The 22,636-nt window shown below is 39.2% G+C and overlaps 2 protein-coding genes across 4 annotated transcripts; one reads left to right on the top strand and one right to left on the bottom strand.

Annotated features, from left to right (window-relative positions):
* The first annotated feature begins 556 nt into the window (after positions 1-556).
* On the top strand, positions 557-8,773 carry LOC134636724 (endoribonuclease ZC3H12A). The gene is made up of 6 exons (XM_063486846.1): positions 557-608; positions 1,570-2,003; positions 2,460-2,599; positions 5,938-6,172; positions 6,312-6,418; positions 6,543-8,773. Exons 2-6 carry the CDS (start codon positions 1,630-1,632, stop codon positions 7,583-7,585), a joined length of 1,899 nt encoding a protein of 632 aa, XP_063342916.1. The 5' UTR covers positions 557-608; positions 1,570-1,629; the 3' UTR covers positions 7,586-8,773.
* A 3,001-nt stretch (positions 8,774-11,774) lies between these two features.
* Positions 11,775-17,208, bottom strand: LOC134637658 (CAP-Gly domain-containing linker protein 4). Of its 3 annotated transcripts, none has more exons than XM_063488139.1 (8): positions 17,059-17,208; positions 16,707-16,807; positions 16,507-16,591; positions 14,356-14,540; positions 14,193-14,283; positions 13,955-14,123; positions 13,320-13,559; positions 11,775-12,000 (listed from the first exon to the last, which is right to left on the bottom strand). In XM_063488139.1, exons 2-8 carry the CDS (start codon positions 16,773-16,775, stop codon positions 11,943-11,945), a joined length of 897 nt encoding a protein of 298 aa, XP_063344209.1. In that variant the 5' UTR covers positions 16,776-16,807; positions 17,059-17,208; the 3' UTR covers positions 11,775-11,942. The 3 variants fall into 3 exon arrangements, with proteins under 3 accessions (XP_063344209.1, XP_063344210.1, XP_063344211.1); XM_063488140.1 differs by having other exon boundaries at positions 13,955-14,111; XM_063488141.1 differs by having other exon boundaries at positions 13,955-14,090; positions 17,059-17,206.
* Between the last annotated feature and the right edge of the window lie 5,428 nt (positions 17,209-22,636).

Raw genomic sequence — 22,636 nt, 5'->3', positions numbered from 1 at the left:
ATATTGAATTAAGTGAATAACCATATAAACGTGCAAATACTCAGAAAAAAAGGAAATTAACTAAAATGTGGAGACAAAATATTTCATAGATCAGTTTTACCTGTAATCCTCAGTTTCATAACATATAATCGTACTGACTTTGGTTTGGTGTCATTTTCCGATTTTAGCTCTAGACTGACTGGAAAAACAAATAAGCTCTATTTTTAGACGCTATACAGTAAGAGTGCTGTGAGGTCGGGCTTATTGCGCATTGCCTAAAGGGGACGCAGCAACTAGAAACGTGAGCTATTTGATACTCTTTGTGATATTTCAGACTTTTTTTTCTTCTTGCTGCTGAAAAATGGAAAAAAGAAAAGAAAAACTTGAATACTACAGTGAGTGTGTGACAGCCAGCGGAAACAGGCACACCTTATCGTATCTCTCTTATATGCAAATGTTTTCATGGCTGTGCATGCATGCGCCTGGAGGAAGAGGAGAAGAAATCATTTCCAAGAGGGCGGTGCTACTGTATGGAGTAGGAACAGCGTCAAAGTTAAGAGTGCTTCCAAACATTAACTCGAACTTTAAGTGGCCTCTGCTGTTAAATAGAACAGAAAGAAACCGAGCAGGTAAGATGACGGCTCGCCCCTGCGGTGAGATTTGTTGACTGTAATGTGATCCGTCGATCGGGCTTAGCGGGGGAAATGTCCCGTTAGTAGCACGGCTAACTGAGCTCTTACCTGTGCCAGGTAAAGTCGGCGTGTACAGTACAGGTAGAGGTACACTTTTCTGCCTTGTTTGTTTACTTGTGTGTAACATGGGCTATCGAAGAGTTGCCTACGTTACACAGAGCAGGGCAGGACTACTTTCTGATCTGCTGACTTGCGTAAAAAGAAAATGAGTAAGCGATCTAACTTTACAGTAGGATATGTTGCAACAGGCCTCTTACAGCCTGTAAGAACTAACTTGACACGTCTATCAAGAAGATATTAAAAATAAAAGTAATATTACTTGCTTAAAGTGCTTAATCTGGAGGCTGTCACCGTAATTTGCTATATGCAGCTGGAGAGTGTCCATTGGGCGTCAGATATCTCTTGTTTCTTTGTTTCTTTTTTTACACTATAGTTCAAAAGACTACACTACGAGAAGAGAGGAAGGAAGCACCAGGATGTGCCAAAATATTGGCGTTATCCTTAAGAAATGACAGGTTGAAGAAGATTAATTCAGTTTAACTTGTCTAAATGTTTAATCCATTAATCACCATACTCCACTACTTTAGTAGCCTGTATAAGTCTTTAAAGATTACTTAATCTCACAAGGCGAAGTTGGTGGAATTGGTTTTGAGGTGTCAGTTCAGGGCTAAAAAATTCGTTAGGACACCAGAGTTTTTATAAACTTCAAATATGTTAGGCTGAATTTTGTTGAAGCATACATAAAACAAATTACAGAATACTGAGGTATGTAATTAATGGGTTAGTGCGACCACTGAAATGTGTATTATCATGCTTTATTTTACTCTTTGTAAAATTTAAGACTATATGAGCTACAACTCCTTCAGTAACTAATGGAATATCATATTTTTTCACCCAGGCCAAGTTGATGTAATTCACCTTCTATGCTCCTGAAAAAAAGAGGCTCAGATGCTACAGGATGGACGAGGCTCTTCCCAGCCTGAGCTCAGTTTCAGACTCTCTGGAAGCAGACAGTGAGGAGTTCCAGCTCAGAGTGGACTTCTTCAGGAAGTTGGGTTACACCCCATCAGAGGTCATGGCTGCTTTGAGGAAACTGGGCTTAAGCACAGACACTAATGCGGTGCTAGGAGAGCTCGTCAGGAACAGAACCAGCAGTGTACCTTGCATTTCCAGCTCTGACAGTGACGAGAGGAGCACAAGCCAAAATGACTCCCTGCAGCCTCTCAGTTGGGCTCTTGGGTCCTGCAAAAACACAACGCAGCTGTGGGACCAAAACAAACCGGACGAAGAATTGAGGCCTGTTGTTATTGACGGCAGCAATGTTGCCATGAGGTAATCCTGATGATACTTCCTGCTCTGTAGATTATCAGATTAAATCATAATGCATGAATGTCACAGCTGCTATGAACACTTTCTGAATAAGGACAGTTATTTTTCAAAGTCTTATTTAACTCTGTGTTTTCCTACAATGTCGTGTGACTTGGCATTTTAAAGGAGGTGTTGACTGCACTGCCCGTGCATGTTTTAGCATGGACCGCTGAGACATTATGCAAATTCTAGATCCTCTACTCAGAATCCCCACCTTTTACCAGAAATTATGTGCAATATGTGACTTTCAGACTGGGTAATAGCCAGAGGGAAGATTCCTTCTAAGCAGCATTTGAAGACGTGGTGTTTACTCAGATCAGTGTAATTTGTTAAGCCTCCTTTTGACTATGAATTAGATTAGATTATTTTCGGTCAGATTAACTGAACCCATGTTATCTTTTATGCTTCTTTTTTTCACAGTCATGGCAACAAGGAAGTATTCTCATGCCGAGGGATTCAGCTGGCGGTGAACTTCTTCCTTGACAGAGGTCATACTAGCATTACTGTGTTTGTTCCCAGCTGGCGCAAAGAGCTGCCCAGAGCTGATGCTCCCCTGACAGGTGAGGATGGCAGAAATAAAGCAAAGCAGACAGATGTTTCCCATCAAGTAGACGGGACAAATTTCAGCCTAACATCCCTGTGAGGCGAAGTTAAATGAGGTTAATACTGGTGACACAAAAAGCAGTTTTCACACGGGGTGTGAATGACAAATAAGGTTTGATTCAAACAGAAATGAATCTAATATTATTTTCATGCTGGATGTTAGCACAACCATGAAGATGGAATTAGATCCTTAAGACTGACTAATTGCTGGGGGGAAAAAACAAATGTCTCTGCACTTAATGTAACACCTAACAAGCACAAACACCAGCGATGGGGAGCAATAGCTGAGTTCCTGTCTATATCACATGTGTGCATCGCTGACAAAATATTTTGATGTGCTTGTGTTCTCATTGAATCCAGGCCAATAAAGAACAGGTTTTGCATGTGTAAAAAAGCGTCCATTGTAAGCTATCAATGAAAGAAATTCTTATAATTGAAAATTCGTTGACTGTTCTTGCCACTGCTTTTAGCAGTCAGTCTGGTTCTACCATCTGCTAATTTTCTCATTATTGGTTAGTTTAATGTTAGAGAAGACTAAAAGTTTATATTTTAGTCTTCTGGCGGCAGGCAAGACCAGTGAATCCAGGAGAAAGAGAACCGCACCTTCTGAGCTGTCAGATAAGACAAAAGATACAAAAATTCCCCTCCGGGCTCAGTGTGTGGCACATGCAATCGTTACAACATAAGCTGATCACTTCTGTTAAAGTGCCGACTATGTTAACCTCTTAAAGTTTCAGTTTCTTTACAATGAGATAATATCTGCAGGGCATATCCTGCCATAACCACACTGTAATCAGAATGTTTACCCATAGATTTAGAACAAAAAGTAGCTAAAATGGATATAAATCACTAAAGATGTTCTTAAATGGTAGCCTGATTGTTTTACTCAAGAAGGTAACAAATTCTTACTGATAAGGAACTGAAACAAATGAAATAAGCCCACACAACTATTGTAACAGAGAGGTTGCCATTTATTCTAGTTTTTGCATACACGTCATGCTAAGATTATATTTTTTTTTCTTCCCCCACTCACGCTTTTTTCTTTGTTAGTACAGAAACAGATACTGTACTATACATTGAGTTTTAGAGGTGATTTTTTTAAGCAAGAAATGAAAACTTAGAAATTCTATCACATAATTCTGTATTCATGAATAATTCCCACATGAGCCAGGAGATATTACAGAAAAACTAATAGATCTATGCAAAAGAAGTTAAGGTTGTGAAACAGGGTATTATTTAGTTGGCCAGCATAAAATATTTCCATACCAGGCCATGGCAAGAGAAAGTGGGAATACACTTAAATGAGTCGCTCTGACTGTTTTTGGGTGGTTTCGATATTGTAATCACAGACAGTCGTGTATAATAGAGCTCTAAATTTATCCCAGCTGATTCACTTATGTCCATGTATTTATAAAGCCCAGATTAATGTAATGTCAGTGTATCTTTGTGTAAAGGTACCACCTGCAGCACAACAACTAAATAAAAAGGATGGCACATCCTGGAGCATAAGCCCCTTGTTGCTCTCATGAATTAATAACTGTGCAGCCTGGGTGGAGCAATCCAAAGGTTGTTTTTTCAATCTTTGAACAAGGAAGTAAAAATCACCATGTAGTTACTCGTGGGAAAGTCCCATCGGGAAGTAGAGATGGGGATTTTTTTTTTGTTTTGTTTTTTTTGTGTTGTTTTTTTTTCCACACCTACTGTACTTGATGTTGTAGTTAACTACTGGTATCTATTTACAGTAAGTTGCTAAGTTTTGACAGAAGTATGTAGTTAGAAAAGTGCTTTTCTATCACATAAGGTTTTCTATCTTTTGCTCATCACACAGAGTTCAAGGTTCATTTCATTTACCCTTAACTTGTTTTGAAGCACTATCTGTGTGTGTGTGTGTGTGTGTGTGTGTGTGTGTGTGTGTGTGTGTGTGTGTGTGTGTGTGTGTGTGTTGCATTTATTTACTCAGCTTGCACGTAGCATGATCTAGAGTAATCTTAAGCTACCCCTCATTTCCTTATGTTCTCCTTCCAAAAAATCAATGGTCTTGAGCAATCATTCTCCAAGGTTTATGAAGGTTTTTCAAAGTTTTTCTCTAGAAATTGTCTGCTTTTTTGCTCTAACAAGTAGATTCCCAAGACGTATTAGCAGAAAATGTGGCATATCTTTGCATGGTGTGCAGCATGTCTTTAAATTTGAAGAACCTGGACAACAGAAGACAAAAGGAGAAGTGTCAGGCCTAAAAAAAATCTAAAGCACGCAAAGTATATCTGAAAGTCGTGTCCTTAAGAAATAGGAAAAAATCCAGATCTGACACAAGCCCAGAGAGATGCATCTGCTGTTCGCTGAAGCCTCGTCAGAAATGGTTTCAGTGAAATGTTGGCTGTCAAAAACCATTCTTAAGGAAATGAAACGGGGAGAAAAGGCTGAGGTATGCCAAATTACACAAGACCTGGACTGAAAATCAGTGGCAACAGGTCTTATGGAGTGATGAATCCTGTTAGAAATTTGGTTCTGTACAGAAGAGATCAGGAGAAAGGTACAACAGTACATGTCTGCAGCCGTCTGTAAAACATGGTGCAGGCTCTGTCACGGCTTTGGCCTGCATTTCATCCAGTGCTTTGTGGAAGTATGAACATAGAAAAGTGCTGTCAGATTTTGATCCACCATGCAATACCATCCCAGAGGTGTCTGATTGGCAACAGCTTCATGTTTCAGCATAACAGTGATTCATAACACACTACCAAGTTTGTAAAGTAATACCTGGATAGAAAAGAAAAAAATACAATGACCTCCCCAGGCCTAAAAATTCAATTCAATTTTAGTTTTATTTATACAGTGCCAAATTACATCAACAATTGCCTCAAGGCACTGAAATCAACATTATGGAAGCAGTGTGGGATGATCTTCACAGAGAAGGGAACAAAAGGCTGCCAACATCCAATAAAGAGCTTATTGGATGTTGGCAGCTTTTAAAAAGCCTGGAGAACTATTCCTGAAGACTACATAAAGAAATGACAAAGCTTGCCTGAGAGAGTTGAAGCTCTTTCGAAGAATAAAGGCAAATATTAACTTTCAACCTTATTAAAATTGTACAAACTTTGTTTTCACCTTATGGTTTGGCATGCATCTTTCAATAAATCGCAACACCTATTTCCCATTTTCTTAGCAAAGTATGAAGGGTGACAGGAGACTTTTCCACATCTTTTTAATGTGTCAAAGTACAGTTGAATATACGAAATCATTTAATACAGTGTAAAATGTCAACTCTGGATCTGTAACTGATTACTGGTTGCACTTTCAGATCAACACATTCTGCTGGAGCTTGAAAAAAGGAAAATCGTTGTCTTTACTCCATCACGCCGTGTTGGGGGCAAGCGAGTGGTTTGCTATGATGACCGCTTTATTATCAAATTGGCGTATGAGTCCGATGGAATAATCGTATCCAATGACACCTACCGAGACCTCCAAGCAGAAAGACCTGAGTGGAAGAAATGCATTGAAGAGAGGCTGCTCATGTACTCCTTTGTGAATGACAAGTAAGCCTGTTCTTCTGTATGAGCCTGTGAGACACCACATTTTCCTTCCGTGGTGAATTTTCCAGAAAAAGAATTTGCAGCTTACAGCAGAGTTGTACAAGTGGATGAAGAACTCTACAATTTTTGTGTTTTTCTACAGGTTCATGCCCCCAGATGACCCTTTGGGTCGCCACGGCCCCAGCCTTGACAATTTCCTTCGGAAAAAGCCTCGTCCTACGGAGCAAAAGAGACAACTCTGTCCATACGGTAGGTACGATTAGCATATCGATCAGGAAGTGTTACCCTCTTCTGCAGCAGAGAATGTGCTGTCCAAATTAGATCTCATCAACAAAATGTTTTTGCTTGTGTGTCTTATTTTTCTCCATCACAGAAAAAAAGTGCACATATGGCATAAAGTGTAAGTTCTACCATCCTGAGCGGGTAAACCAACCCTATCTGTCTTTGGCTGATGAACTGAGAGAGAAAGCCCAGATTTCTACTGTAAAAGAAGAGAGAAATGCCAGATTGTCACCCAGACAGCTTCAGTCTGATCCCGCACTTGCTCAAAATGCCTATTTTCATCCTCGAGACTCCAACACAGAGCTCAAAAGAGATCAGCAGACTTCCTCACCCCCTTCTCAGGTTAGTGAAAATAAGCTGCTGTACTGGGAGGATCCTAGACACAATCCAAATCACATGCCGTGTTCTGTAACAGGAACCCAGTGTCAGAAAGAGTGGCCTGGGTTGCACTTGATGCCAAATCATTACTATGCCAACATGTCTCAAGAGTACCTGGATTCGGGCCTTGGCTCTTTTGAGAGTCAGTACTCTGATATTTCGCATTCCCTCTGCAACTCAAAGAAGCTCAGGCCGCAGTATCAGAGTGCTCCTCCTGGAGCCACAAATTCTCCGTTACATTTAGAGAAAAATAACACCAATCAGCCTTGCAAGTGCTGTTCGCATGCAGTGCCCTCGACAGTTCACCAGCAACTTCATGGAAACATGGACTCTCAGGCACAACCCCAATACAGCGCCTATCACCCAAATGCCCTCACACCCACTGCATCCCACCAGCGCAGCCTCCCCAGCCATTTCCAGTACAGTGGAGGCACCCATGTTCAGCAACATTACTGGTCAGATCCTTTTCAGGGGTTACCACAAGCCAGCAGACCAAATAGCCTCCCTTCTTCAACTCGTTCTTCACACTACCACAATTCTTGCTGCTCTAGCAACAGTCATCAGTACTATTCAAGGGGACAACAACCATCTTCTGCTGCATTTGACTCACAAAGGTTAGAACTCCGCAACAAGCTCAAAGCTATCTTCAACCCACATCTGGTGGATACTGTCATGGAAATGTTTCCAAATCTGATGAATGCTGAGAAACTAGCTGCAGAGATACTGAAGCTGAAAGCCCAAAGAGATCTTTTCTGATTATTCTTCTTTCAGACCTGTCATTACTACTTGCCTTGACCTCAATAGCATCCTTATCACCTCTTCAGAAGGTCGCATAGTGCCTATAGCTGAGTCATTTAAAAACTAATTCTGTGCAATGTGCTATTATACTGTAAAAATGAAACATTTTGTTTTATTTATGAATGATTTAGTTAATCTGTTATAGGTTATATATTTTTTTATGACACTGGAGTCATATGGCTTTGTCATCCATGTTTTGGATAAAAAGTGCCTCTAGATGGAAAACGGTTACATTTATGCATATTTGTTTATGCATATTGCATCAAAGTTAATTAGTTTTAAGTTCTCATGAAATAACCTGTTGCTGTACTATGTGCTACTTTTAATCTTAGTTCTTCAGAAACAGCCTGCAGACAAGTATTATCCTTTTAAGGGACAGTTGCAGTATACTAAAAAACACTGGCAGTCAGTCCAGAAAAGTATCCAGGCTTCCAAATATTATTGAAAGTAAAGTAGCTGAGATACCACAACAAAAGAAAAATGAAACGCTAATTATGTAGGTGAGCTATAAAAACCTTTATGAACTATGGATACAGCCACCATGACATAACCCACTGGTTTGGGAAGTCAATTTTTGAGAGCATTTTTGCTGTTGCTATCTTGCTTTTGTTTTTGTTTTTGTTTTTTAAACAAACATGACAAGTGAGGACGGAGAAAATGAGGACACCAAACGCTCATGCAATGGTAACTTGTCACACAAGTTACACAGAAGGTATTTTCAGCTGCTTTCTTATCACCACAGTAGATAGATCTGCATGTTTGACCTTCCTGATGTAACCAGTACTAGGAGTGCATTAACCCTGTGAGGTTGGCTTTATGTCTCCTCTCCATCTCAGGCCAGAGAGCTTTTACATGTAAGGGTAACATGTTAACCTCAGAGCTACATCCTGCTCATCTACTTCACTTTAAAGACAACACCACAAAAAGACAGCTAAATAGAACTCCTGCATGCTGTCTCTGTCATTGCTCGTATATTTAATAAATGTTTGCATCTATCCAACCTTCAGCATTTCAGAAATTACATCTTAAATGTGCAGGCTTAAGGTAGTCTTTGATCTCACCTCAACATAAACTGGGAGCTAAAGAGGCATTGAGTCATCCACTTTACACCTCTGTCTGAGGTTTCCAAAATAAAGTTAATTGTTGAATTCGTTATCTGAATTTTTTCTATCGTGACTTTTGAGTTTTTGCATTAGAAAAGGCAACTGATGATGTCCTGCTGCATTTTTAAATTGTTTTTATTGGTCGGGAATTTTGTTTCTCCTTTATTAACCAGCTCAAACTTTAAACTTTCAAGAGTATTTCATCTGATATATCAATAATTTTGAAGTGTTCCTATCTGTCAGCATTTTGTTCCTGTCCTGATGAGATCTGGCATGAGAAAACCTGTAGTAGGTTACGTTACAGAGGGAATGTTTCTCTGTAGTGTAAAGTCAGTAGTTTGATTTACAGCATACGCTTCTCCAAAGAGCGACTCTGTTGCTTTTAGTTCCCCACTTCTGAAATACCTTTGGTGTCCTTGCTCTGTGAGCTTCATAAGTAAATATAAAAGTCATGTAGTCCACAAAGATAAGCTAACATTGCATGTTTTTGCCATACAGTGTAAATGCTGATCTTGCTAGGAAATTGAAACTGAACTTAAGAAATGGCTTTGACCCAAGCAAAAGGAACTTGCTGATGTGTCATCATCATTTGTTCTGTAAACCTGAATCAGCTTCATGAATCATTCTCTGAAAAACTGTCCCTGTGACGATTAGTGTGTGTAGGAGAGACTACAGTGTAACGTACGAAAATGAAAATGACAGTTATGGAATTTAGTTCTCATAAATGATTTGTATTCTCTATTCTTATATTGGATCATTAACTTCAAATGTTTACTGTTAGAACTCATTGTAAGAATATTTAGGAAATGCATTGTCACTACCTATTAAAGTCTATTGTAATAATAATATGTGTGCTGTCTATTACAACACAAAGGGACGGGGATTAGCACTGTTGCATGGAGGACCAGCCAGTGGTTTAAATCCAGTTTTCTGTGTGGAATTTTCATGTTTCCCCATACCTGTGTGGGCTCTCTCTGGCTTCCTCCCACAGTCCAAAGACATGCATGTTGGTTTAATTGGTGATTCTAAATTGGCTATTGGTGTGAATGTAAGTGTGATTGGCTGTCTTTGTTAGCCCTGCTGTCCACAGTGTATACCACTTTACACCCAATGAAAGACAGGATACGCTACAGCTCAACGGCGTTCATGAAATGGGTTTGCAAAAGAAAATAAACAGCTGGTATGGGGTTAATGGATTAATCCCAAACTAGTTCTTCAGGTTTATTTAATTCACTTGTAAATATCCCTCTGACATTAATCAGAGACCAAAAAAGCTAACAGTGATCCTGATTGCCTCACAGATAGAATTGCTGCCAAACTGTCCTACTCAGTTTCACAAGAAACAGTGCAGCTCGTGTCGCAAGCCAAACGAGAAACTGATTTTTTTTTTTTTCCCAGTGACTGAGGGAAAGGTCAGCGTGTGTGTGTGTGTGTGTGTGTGTGTGTGTGTGTGTGTGTGTGTGTGTGTGTGTGTGGCAGTGTGTGAGAGAGCATGCTCAAGTGTATAATAATAGGAAAGAAAGTAGATAACTAAGATCTTGCACTTCATGCATCACCAGTCCCTGCAGATGTAATTTGTCTCACTGGGAAAAGGCCTCATATCCGTACTGATGCTGGTACAAGGTGAGAGTTGTTTTTTATATTAAGAGTCAACTTTTTCATTTGTCTCTATATTGTCCAGGTTGCAGGGACAGATCGTTTAACTTAACTTCAAAGTCTATATGGAGTTTATTGGTTTCTCCAATGTAGCGCTCACCTTAACTCAGTTAGTTTTACACACTAATAAGGTAATTGTGAACTAATTAATTAAACAATATGCTGCTGTTTTAAAGCAGCATGAACACTAGATTTATTATGTTAAAATAAAGGGAACCATCATTATGCTAATACACAATGAAAACTATGACTGTTAACATGTTAATCGCTGTAGTTATTGGTATTATAATCATTGTGTGCAGGGTCAGTAGCTCACATTTAGCCTCACAGAGCTGCTAGCCTTCCAAAACCTCCATATGTAACTGTTTTGTGGAAATACACCAACCTTTCTCACACCCTAACTCTATGACTATATCCCTGAGAAATGTCCTTGTTATTTTTAAAGTTCACAGAGTTGCAGATATTACCCAACATGTCAATTCTTTGTTATCTAATGTTGTTTTGAGAGTCAATGGACCACTTCTGTTTCTTGGCTTTTGATTCTTTTCTTTTTTTTTTGATAATTCAAAAATCTAAACTATGCCAACTATCCAGGAGATGCAACAATAATATTTGTTTTACCAGCTAGAGTGGGGTATTATGGTTGAATGAATGTAAATATTTACTTTATATAACTTTACTTCTATAACTTGTGCAGTGTTCGCACACATGTGTCCCATGTTTTACTTGATGTGGGGGCGTTCGTGGCTCCAGAGTTGGCAGTTCGTCTTGTAATCGGAAGGTTGCCGGTTCGAGCTCCGACAGTCTCGGTCGTTGTGTCCTAGACACTTCACCCGTTGCCTACTGGTGGTGGTCAGAGGGCCCGGTGGCGCCAATTTAGCTTGCCATCACCAGTGTGTGAATGTGTGGATGACTAAATGTAGTGTAAAGCGCTTTGGGGTCCATAGGGACTAAGTAAAGTGCTATACAAATACAGGCCATTTACCATGATGTGTAAACAGGGAATTCAGTTAGCATAATCAAACAACCTTGGGCTTCAAAGCCTTTGTTTAAAGATAGCTGTTAGCTTATCAAGAATTTTATTTATTTATTTTTTTGACAATTTCTCTGCAACATGGAGTCACTTTGTCAGTTAAGACAAGGAACATAAAAGCTTGAGTACAGGTTGTGTTTCACAGGCGTGTAATATGATGGCCTCTTCCTTTGTCATGCTGATACTGGCTTCAAGTAATAATCTCATACCTGAAGGCTTTTAGCCAAACTTGACCGTGCACTTGATATTCAGCATTTCTCTTAGCATTAGAGAAAGGGGTATTTTTTAGCAGACTTAAACTAGTTCATCAAACAATCATCGATTACTTGTTAACACATTAACCTTCACACAGCACTGTTTGTTGAACTGATGTTTTTATTGTGAATAGGAAATTGATATCGATTCACAGGCAAGATGCATGTGTAAATGTACCATTATGCTGCGGTGTCAGATTGATGATACTGTTCTGTATTCACCTGGTCCTCTAGTCGATGGCGAGCTTGGTAAGATGTATGTATTTTTGTTACTCCCATGCCATTAGTAGTTTGTGGAAAGGTACAAAAGCCCCGTATCCAGGTTTGCTGGGGAAAAAAAAGGAAATTAAGTTACTATTCAAACAGACTATACGTTAGAAAATCACACTTATATTTATAATTTTAATATTTTAGACGTCGCGGAGGTTGTGTGTTTGTTATTGTTGTTTTTTTGTTGGGTTTTTTACAGTCTCGTAAGAAAATACTACATTTAAGACACATTTCCAATTGCAGTCAGTCAAGTTTGTTATTGTAGGAAAGTGAGTTCACATTACAAGGTCGCACCTCATGCCTTTAATGCTGTAATTTAAGGCAGCTAAGATGACCTGACATCTGCATGTGCAGCACAGATACGGCATCCAGAGGATTGGAGATGACTACTGAAGTAAGTCCTAAAAAATACCCAACAGCCACTTCATTAGGCTCACCTTTCAGTTTTATGTTGGACCTTCTTTTGCCTTCGGGAATGCCTTAGTTCTTCATGACATGGATTTAATAAGCTGTAAGAAATATCTTCAGACATTTTGGTCCATATTCACAGATAGTTGCTGCTTATGTGTCAGCTGCACATCCATGATGCAAGTTTTTCATTTCACCACATCCAAAACATGGTCTATTAGATTGAGATCTGGTGACTGTGGAGAACATTTGACTATAGTGAACTCATTGTCAGGTTCAGTAAACCAGTTTGAGCCACATTTCTCAGGTAAGCTGTGGCACTTGAAAGATGCTTATGTAGTCTCTTGGTGTTGCTTCAGTGTTCAACATGTTATGTATTCAGAGATTTTCTTCTGCTTTCATATCATTTCATGTAAACCCTTGAGATGGGTGTGCAGAAAAAGTCCCAGTAGATCAGAAGACTCAGAGAAGACCATCTGATACCAACAACCATGCCACATTTAAAGTCATTTAAACCACTTTCCCCCCCATTTTGATGTTCAATTTGAACTTCAGCAAGTCATCTTGACCAAGTCAACATACCTCAGTCCATTTAGATGATGGCATGTGACTGCTGATTAGATGCATGTGTTAGTGACAGTTGAATGGGTGTACCTAATAAACTGGCAGGTGGGAGAATATGACACAATGTATGAGAATTGTGAAATATTGAATTATGGAATATCAAATCCATCAAAGTTAATGTAATAATACATTGTGTAATTGTATGAAAGAATGGTGCTTAAGGTAAATACGCTTCAAAACAAATGTAAAGGAATTTAAATAGGTACTGAGATTATTGTAAAAAGCATTACTTAGTGCACACATCCAAATCACAGTACATTACTAAATGTCAAGGTGCACAACCTTAGAGCAAAAAAATGTACATGTTGCTTGAGTACGGCAGGTAGGAAAAAGACATCGGTTACCATTCAAAGTAGCTGTGTCCCAGGTGGCTCCCATCACATAGCCCTGAATCAGGAGTTTGCAGCTCAACTCCAAGGTGGAGATCTACCTCCCCCTGCAGGTGACCGAGGAAACGAACTACTCCTGTGCTGATCCTCCCAGATGGCAGCATGATCCTGACCCGATGGCCTAGCTGTAAATCCATCGGGGAGTGAGGAACAAAAACTCGATGTGGTCCTTGAGATTTCCTCCATGATCTCACACTGCGGAAAGAAAACTTCTCTTAGCGAATAGAAAGAACATCACACACATCAATAAATCAGGAATTATGATCCAATAATATATATATATATATATATATATATATATATATATATATATATATATATATACAGTATATATATATAGATAGATATGATTCTTAAGTCATTCCACGTAACGTTTGAATATACACCCTGTGCATTTCTTAAGAGGGAGGATTATAACTGTTGCCGAACGATTTTTTACATAATACATTTTCAATAGGACACAGGCCCTCACATGACTCTGAAATGGTCCCTGCTGTTTCCACTGTTTGCAGTTAAACTTCTGAGCATAGATATAAGAATTTTTTTTTTTTATCCAACTCTCTGCCAAACCGTTTCTTTGAAAGCATTACCTCGAGGCTGAAGTTGAGGAGGAGGAAGGTCTTGAACTCTGTGCTGAGGATGAAGATAACTGGCTGCCTGACAAACTGCATTCATAACTATCACTTCTTGATGACATGTCAGACCTTCTGTGCTGATGGAGGCCGCCTGCTCGTGAGACATTAGCAGCTGATATCATGGCTAAATACAAAAGGATGCGCATATGAAAATTTGTTCTGTCATTGCCATAACTGTGTTACTGCCATTTACCTGGATACTCTTCAAATGCTTCTCCATTGTCCACTCCTGACTCTCCCTGGTCACTGTAACTGCCCACTTTCACCAACACTCCAGACTCCAGCTGAGGGAAAGGAGGCAAAGGTATAATTACAGAACCTCAGCCACCCACACACAACTTCACACACAAACACACCTGATTATGCAGCTCTTCCTGTTTTCTCTTCAGCTCTGTAAACCTCCTTTCCCATGATGCTCTCTCACAAGCAATCCTGGTCTTCAGTGATAGCACCTCTTTTTCAGTTTTGGTCAGTCTCTTCTGGAGGGCAAATGTACGGTCAGGGCTGCCTGGTATGGCGGCTATCCTGTTATTTTCGGCACCTGACAAATAACATCAAATAAGTAGGGGTGCAACAATACTCGTATCGATATTGAACCGTTCGATACAGTGCTTTCGGTTCGGTACGCATATGTATCGAACAATACAAAAATTTTTATTTATTTTATCAACTTTTCTTCTGACGATGCTGTCTGTGTTGAGCGCTCAGTGGATCTGCGTTCGACTACTCCGCCTAGGCTGCACTGTCGAGTGCAGATCAGTGTTGCCAACTTAGCGACTTTGTCGCTATATTTAGCGAGTTTTCAGACCCCCTTAGCGACTTTTTTTCTAAAAAGCGACTAGCGACAAATCTGGCGACTTTTTCTGGTGTTATTGGAGACTTATTTATGACGACTATTTGACGTGAAAGCGCGTATCGCTCTTACTCTCAACAAGCAGCGGGTGCTGCCATGGGCACCTCGCCCGTTCCAAAGCGCTCACGGGTGGAGTATAGTGATCCCCCAGCTGCTATCAGGGCAGGAGATGTTCACACCTATGCGTCCAAACTGCAAATGAATCACGCATGAGCGAAGCCGCTGTTCCCGCACTGACTGTAACGCAGTCAGTTCTTCTTTTACTCTTATGCTGTTTTGTGGATCACAAGGTTTAAAACTACTTATAAACACACACACACAAAGTAACTCCACCAGAGGGCCTATTTCGGGTCACTTTTTCCGGTCCAAGCCCGGGTAAAGGAGCAGGGTTGGAATTGTGACATTAAAAAAACAATAATTGCTAAAAGAAATTTAATTTGTAGTTCTAAATAAACTCTAAATGCATGTAGGACGTTTTTTACTCACTTTATGTCTCTTCCACATGTTATTTCTCTCTCCAACAACGTAGGTTACAATTATATTAGCATGACCAATTATGCAAATTAGGTGATGACATCATTTAGCGACTTCTAGCGACTTTTAGGACAGCCAATAGCGATTTTCCTTACTGAAGAGTTGGCAACACTGGTGCAGATCCACTGAGCGCAGCACAAGCTAGCAAGACAGAAGCTCAGCTCGTTGCAACATGGCAACTGCCTCAACGCTACCCGAAATTGAGCTTCCCCCACCCTCATTCAGATCTGGCGTTTGGAACTATCTTGGTTTTCATGTGAAGCATGACCCTGATGGTAAGCACGTCATGGGCAAAAGTAAAACAGTATGTCGGATGTGCCACCCAATGCTCAATTGGTGGGAACTAGTGCGTTAGCGCAGTTAGCTCGTAAACGTGTTGACGCAGTCCAGCCCCACGCACGGGGCGATCCGCGGTAACTCGTTAATGGAGATTTGCCGCGTTATGGCGTTAATGTCATTTTAAAGAGATTAACGCTGACAGCGCTAGTGGGAACACAACGAATATGACATTTACGCTGATATCATCCTAGTGCAAAGACAAGTGGAAGCAGACAAAAACAACAAGCACGCATGCTACAAACTTTACCCGTGTCATTTAGAGAGCTGTTAGCACATGATTCTCCTTATGGGGACCTGATATGTTTAATATGCTGCTGAGAATATACCCCAGAAGAAGCGTATAGTATAGCTTTTATTTTGGAAAGAGCCATTTCTCTGTAATACACTCTCTTTTCCAAAGATGAGGGATTTCTCGATCAGATAGATTTATATTTTTTTTATTATTTTGTTGTTTCAGCAACATTACATTTAAAAACTGTAATTGTACTTTTGAGTTAAAATATATATTTATAATTTTAATAAATGACAAATTAAAAAGGCATGAACATTTTTTTGTATCGAAAAAATATCAAACCGTGACACCAAAGTATCGAACCGAACTGAACCGTGAATTTTGTGTATCGTTGCACCCCTACAAATAAGGTAATCATCTAAATCTGCACATAAGCAAGAAGTAGGATTACATAAGGATGAGGAGAGGCTTTAAGAAAATAAACTGTGAAACTGAGTGTTTAACAGTTGACTAAATAGTGATCACTCTTTGATTTTATGAGTTTCTTACCCACAACTTGTTTCAACTGATGACTTTTGCCCTCTGTAATGGGGTTTTCCCTTGGTAAGAATTTGATAGCATTGTATGGACATATCTGCAATGCAAATCAACACTGATTAAAATTTTTATAATCACCACTTACAAGAACCTTCATTAAATTGTGATGTAAGCAGATTACCCAGATGTGAATATAATGAGCATACACTCACCCAAAGGAACCTGCAGGTGCAGAGTATCCCTTTGACTGCCCATGTAAACACAGCCCATAGGACTGTCATGTTAAAGCACCGTCCTCTCACATTGTGCTATCCTGAGCAGACAAATTAATTGTTTTTCTTTAGTACAGTACGTAGTACAGCTGAAAGATTATATCTTTACAATAGAGTGGATTTGGTTACAGAAAACTCAAGGCTAGTTGTAGGTTTTCTAAGAAAAAAATAGGTTGTACCATCTGTAGGTCAATGCTGCCAGGCTATGCCCTCGTAACACATAAACACACTGAAAAAACACATTGAAATTAAAATGTGGTTGAAAGCTTATGACTTCGAGCAGGACACTGACCTTTTCCAGAAGCTTAACTGTAGGCTAGAAGTCATAGGGAAATGGTAGCTTCCATCTCTGCTAAAAGGGCCTCTGTCCCAGTCTATGGTGAATGCTAATGTGCCACACAGGGCTCACTGACCTGTTGCTATGTGCCAGTTCTGTGTGAGCGCTGCTGACGACCGCCCAGGAGGTAAATCTAGTCTAATCTTCTTAGTCGTGCAGTTACACTATCTGGTTGTATCCAAGCTGCTACATATGGTTTACTGAGTCTGATAAACAATGTGAATAAGCCTCTACATTTAGTGCAACTGTTACATCTGTTGGAGGAAGAAGGATTCAGTATCATCACCCATCTGTTTAGTCTGTCTGTTGTCAAACTGGAGAGGTAATCCTTAATATTGATACAAAAATAAATAAATTCTCTCCTTTCTGACTGTGTTTTTCACTCGTTTTGCATTTGGCCAAGATCAGTGTCACTGCTGGTAGCATGAGGTGATACCTGGACCCTACAGAGGTTGCACAGGTAGTCCAAATGCTCCAGGATGGCACATCAATACGTGCTACTGCCAGAAGGTTTTCTGTCTCCCAGCACAGTCTCAAGAACATGCAGGAGATTCCAGGAGACAGGCAGTAATGTAGGAGAAACTAGGAGAAACAAGGCTGTAGAAGAACCTTAACCCATCAGGCGCAAGGAGGAACAAGATGAGCACTACGAGAGCCGTACAAAATGATCTCCTGTTAATGTCTCTGACCAAACAATCAGAAACAGACTTAATGAATGTAGCCTGAGCACCCGACCTCCTGTAACATTGTTCAGCATGATGTGTTTTTGGTGGATCAGTAATGTTCTGGGCTGGCATATCCATGGAGGGAGGCACAGACAGGCTAGTCAACAACACCCTGTCTGACATTAGGTAATGGGACAATATCAATGGATCCATTGTTAGACCATACACTGGTGCAAGGTCCATCTATAGTTCGGTTCATCTATCCCACCACCAGGTTGCACTTCATATTGTTTAGGAGCTCAGTGTAGTCCTGGTGCAGACCTGGGAGGGCATTCCCAGGACACCATCTGTTGTCTTGTTAGGACCATGCCCCAGTGTTGTCAGGCAAAGACACACAAGTATGTGGGGACCATACAAACTATTGAGTACCATTTTGAGTTGCTGTAATCAAATTTCAGCAAAATAGACTTGCCTGCCACATTACTTTTTCTATTATATTTTGGGGGTTTCTTTGGATTCAACCATCTGTAGGCTGTTAATTTAATTTCCATCAAACAATGTGTCATTCTTTCATTTCTAACACATTACCCAGGCCATATCAGAGATCCAGCATACTGGATATGCTGGATATCTGATGTTTTTTCAAAGTGTTCCTCTATTTTTTTTTTTTAAAGTTTATATAAAACATAATATTTTTAGTCACATCTATTGTAAATGATCACACTGTGCACAGAGACATGAAAACTGCTAGGGAGTGGCAGCACAAGTGCTTAGGTATTCTCCTAGCAACATCTACAGTGACTCACCAGCTGTGTATCAGACTAATTAGTTTGCCCTGAAACTTGAGGCGGCATTTTGCAAGAGGTAGTATTGAGAAATGTCCCAGGAAAGCTTGATTCTGTGTTCATATCTTTTGGGTGTCAGATTTGTACTTGATAAGCTCTGATGTTTGAAGAATACATCCTATGTGACGCACAAGGTTTTTGTTCTTTTACAAGTATCTGTAGGTTCATACCAACGTAGAGGTGAATATTCAGCAAATTTACGAAGACAGAACAGAATCCACAGTAATGCGGCCAAGAAACTACAAAAGTAAATTGTATTTTAGGCTCATATTATTAACAGTATGAACCTTAAATGATTTCCCATTTTACCCAAACCAGCCTTCAGATTATTTTTTCTTCCACAAAAATTAATAAAGGCTGCAGCATAAAACTAGCAAAATATGTGGCCGTCCAATTCAAATAGTTGTTAGAAAGGACTGGCAAACACATGTTGCTTATATGCAACCATTTATGTGGTGAAAGGTTTTGGTGGGTGCCAGAGGCTATCTCAAACGCAGCTTACAGCATGGTCATCAGTCTATCACAGCACTAACACATACACATGCACATGATAGCGCTGCATGATACGTGACAGTATGACAAGCTGTGACAATTTATTGCTGAATTCAGAGAGTAAAACAATTATCTCACATCTTGGGTTTTATCTCTTATGCATACATATAGTCACTTATAGTCACAGACAAAATAAAAAACACACACAAGTAATGGTTTATGACCTGTTTTGCAAAGTGCCGATGACATTATAATTATCTAAGTTCATCATAGCTCCTCATTTGACTGTTTGCAAAGTCCCAGTCATCTGCAGTCGATGTTACTGTCAGTTATATTTTGCAATGTAAATTATATACCTTTACATAGTTTTCTATCCAGTTTATGGAATTTTTAACCAACCCTGTATTTTCTGGACATGTAGGATACTTAAACACTTATTATTTTCCAAGGAAAATGCAAAATTGTATCATGGATTGTTAATAGTCAGATACACTCGGCCTTGAATTTGTTAAGAATTTTTTCAAACTAAAATATCACCTCAAACATTGTGAGATTATCACACTAATCCCAAAACTGGATAAAGTTAATAATTAAATAACAAAGTATAATTCATTTAATTGGGGTAAGTAAAACATGTCTATATATACTATATGTATACTATACTATATGTCTGTAGTGGGCAAAAGTATGTAAGCATGAAAATGAAATGACTGTAATGTAACTGTTCAGATTAATAATTAACTGCTTGCTACAGATTCCTCACAACACTTTTGTAGGAGTTTGACATCCAAAATACTCATTTTATTTATTCTACTTTAAACATTCATTCTTAGAAAATAGTCTTATATGGCATTAACTCAATTTATTTCAGCATGCAGACATGATAACGAAGACCTCCCAAAGTTAAAACATCATCGGAATGAGGAAGAAAGGTGATTTAAGTGATTTTAAACATGGAAAAATTGTTCTTGTCCAATGAGCTGGTCTGAGCATTTCAAAGATCAGTCTACTGAGTTGTTCCCACACCACCAAAAACCTGAGGTTACAATTTAAAAATGGGCAAAGGAAGATGGTTTTTTAGCCTTTTCCAGCATGTTTAGCACCAATAAATGTCTTTAGTTCACATCATCTCACTCAAAATGAGGGTGTCCACTTACACCCCAATGCAATCCCATTAATTAGGCGCATAATTAATTATGATAATAAGTTCTATTTACCTGCTTTTAGGACTTAAATCTTAAATCTAATGGTATTTTAGGTGTCAGTGGGACATCTCTGCTGGAGATGAGGAGATCACTGCCCAAACTTTTAACCTTTAGGTTGTGCTGCGAGTGATTCCTGGCCAATAAATTACTTCAAAGATGTGTAATAAGAAAAAACATTCTCTTGTTCTGTTATGTTTTTAAAATAAGATATTCTATACCATTTTATGTCTTTTAATCACTATTATCTCTATATATGTTTATATAATTAACAGTAAAATAGCTCAAACACTGCCTAATGAGAAATCTCTAAACATTAAGTGAAAGTACAAATACAGTTCAAAGTCAGAGTCAGATTTTCCACCTAATTTAGAAATCCAGAAAACTCCCGTTTTGAGGGTTATTTTCATACAATTATCCATACATAGCAGACAAAATGTCGTTATTATTATTGGAGCTGCAGTGAGAAAAGGAAGGACTTCTGTCACCTAAATTGTGCAAGGCTCTTTGGTGTCATGCCCAAGAATTTTATGTTCTTTGAGCCACAAAGAGCGAATTGTAGTGTGCAGTGGGGGCGTATGGCTGGGAGAGAGAAGGGGGTCTGATTTCACATTGTGTTGAACCGAAACCAAGAGGCCCCCTATACAATCAACACACAGGACACTGAAATCTCACCTGTGCTCTGATAGACAAGTACAGGCTTAATCCACTCAGTTATTTCAGTTAATTGTAAGTTTCGGTATGTACACTTTTATTTGAACTCAGAGTAATCAAAACTGTGTGAGTACTGTAAAGTAATATCGTCTTTTATGGTGAACTAAGACAGGAAAATGCACAAATGGTTTTTACATGGCATCATTACAACATCAATTGTGGGGCATCCAGCAAGTGCAAGCCTTTAGTCTCCTCCTCTCACACTTGAATAAGTCTCCAGCTGAGAATTTGTGCTTATTGCGTTGCTATCAGCAGTGCTATAAGCAGGAAGCAAACAGGGGAGGTGACAGAGAGCAAGAGAGAACTCTGCAGTGGGAGAAAGCTCATTCACTTCAACCACAGCTGAGACAAACCATGCCCAGTGCACCACAGGTGAGTGGATTTTACTGATTTTGAATGATGGACTTTGTTAGTTTTACTTAAATTCCACTAAATAGAGCTATATTTATGCATAGCAAGCAGGCGGCTCCATTGAAGCTGGATAATTATACAACAGGCTGATGTTTTCTTTGTTTTTTATTGTACGTTTTTCAGTTACAAATATTATTTTACATATTACATACGCATATATGGTGAATATGTTTTTCTAATTGTTTTTTCTAATATTTGAATAAAGGTTTAATATGACTTAATATTTAAAATGTAATATTCAGTTTTTCAGTCTCAAAAACAGTTAGTGTTATGATGTCCATAAAATGAACCACTTTGAGGATTCTGATTACAAAATCATTTAAAAATTTATACTCGGGTGTTCTGTTTGTAGCATGTGTTGCCTATTCTCTATTGCTCCTTATAGAATAGGAAGTTACTAATTAAACTAATTCCTTCCCTGAAACCTCCTAATATTCCCAAAACATGACATCATTCATGACTGCTTTTTGCCAAACACTAACTAGTACATCGACTGAGTCTTGCAGCAGCAGTTTACCAATAAACTGATGTAAACAGGAAGTTTGTGTAAGGAAGACACTACAATAGGTATATTTGTGTCATTAAGAGTAAACACCTTGCACCAAACCAAGAAATTCTTGCCAGTTTTCCTAATTAAACTGCATTTTGACATGGAAGCTAAAATGGCCACTGTTGTCGGTCAGTTTCCAGGGTGGAGAGCCCATAGGAGGCCACCCTGGGATCCAAGGAAGAAGAGGAAAAAACAAGCCATGCTGCTTAGTGGCTCTCCCAGGGGCACTGAGCATGGAACAAACACATTTTAATTGTGTTCACTGCACGGCAAGACACTTAAAAAATAATTATGTGTCACTACACAAAACTAAACTTTACCTCATAAGGGGGATTACCATGCAGTGCTGGTTAAAAACAAGTACCAGAAAATGTTGAAACTAATTGATTCCTTGAGAAACTGTGCAAAAAAAAAAAAAACACGACAGGTTTAAATGTCACATATCACATTACTTTTAAATTTCTTATATTGTAACTCAACCAAACAATTATGAGATCAGTTTCACCAGAACAATTGGAGATTTGTAAAAAGAGAAGACCAATGATGACCATCGATGCTCTCAAAGATCAAACAAAGTGCCCAGGTGGGTTACAATGAATGAGCATGGCTGTAATTCAGAGACCTATTACTGTGGGTAAACAGTGTGAACTTTGC

The sequence above is a fragment of the Pelmatolapia mariae genome, linkage group LG10_11 (genome assembly GCF_036321145.2).
Source record: "Pelmatolapia mariae isolate MD_Pm_ZW linkage group LG10_11, Pm_UMD_F_2, whole genome shotgun sequence".
In the NCBI taxonomy this organism is placed as follows: Eukaryota; Metazoa; Chordata; class Actinopteri; order Cichliformes; family Cichlidae; genus Pelmatolapia; species Pelmatolapia mariae.
This window is presented reverse-complemented; position numbering and strand designations above follow the sequence as displayed.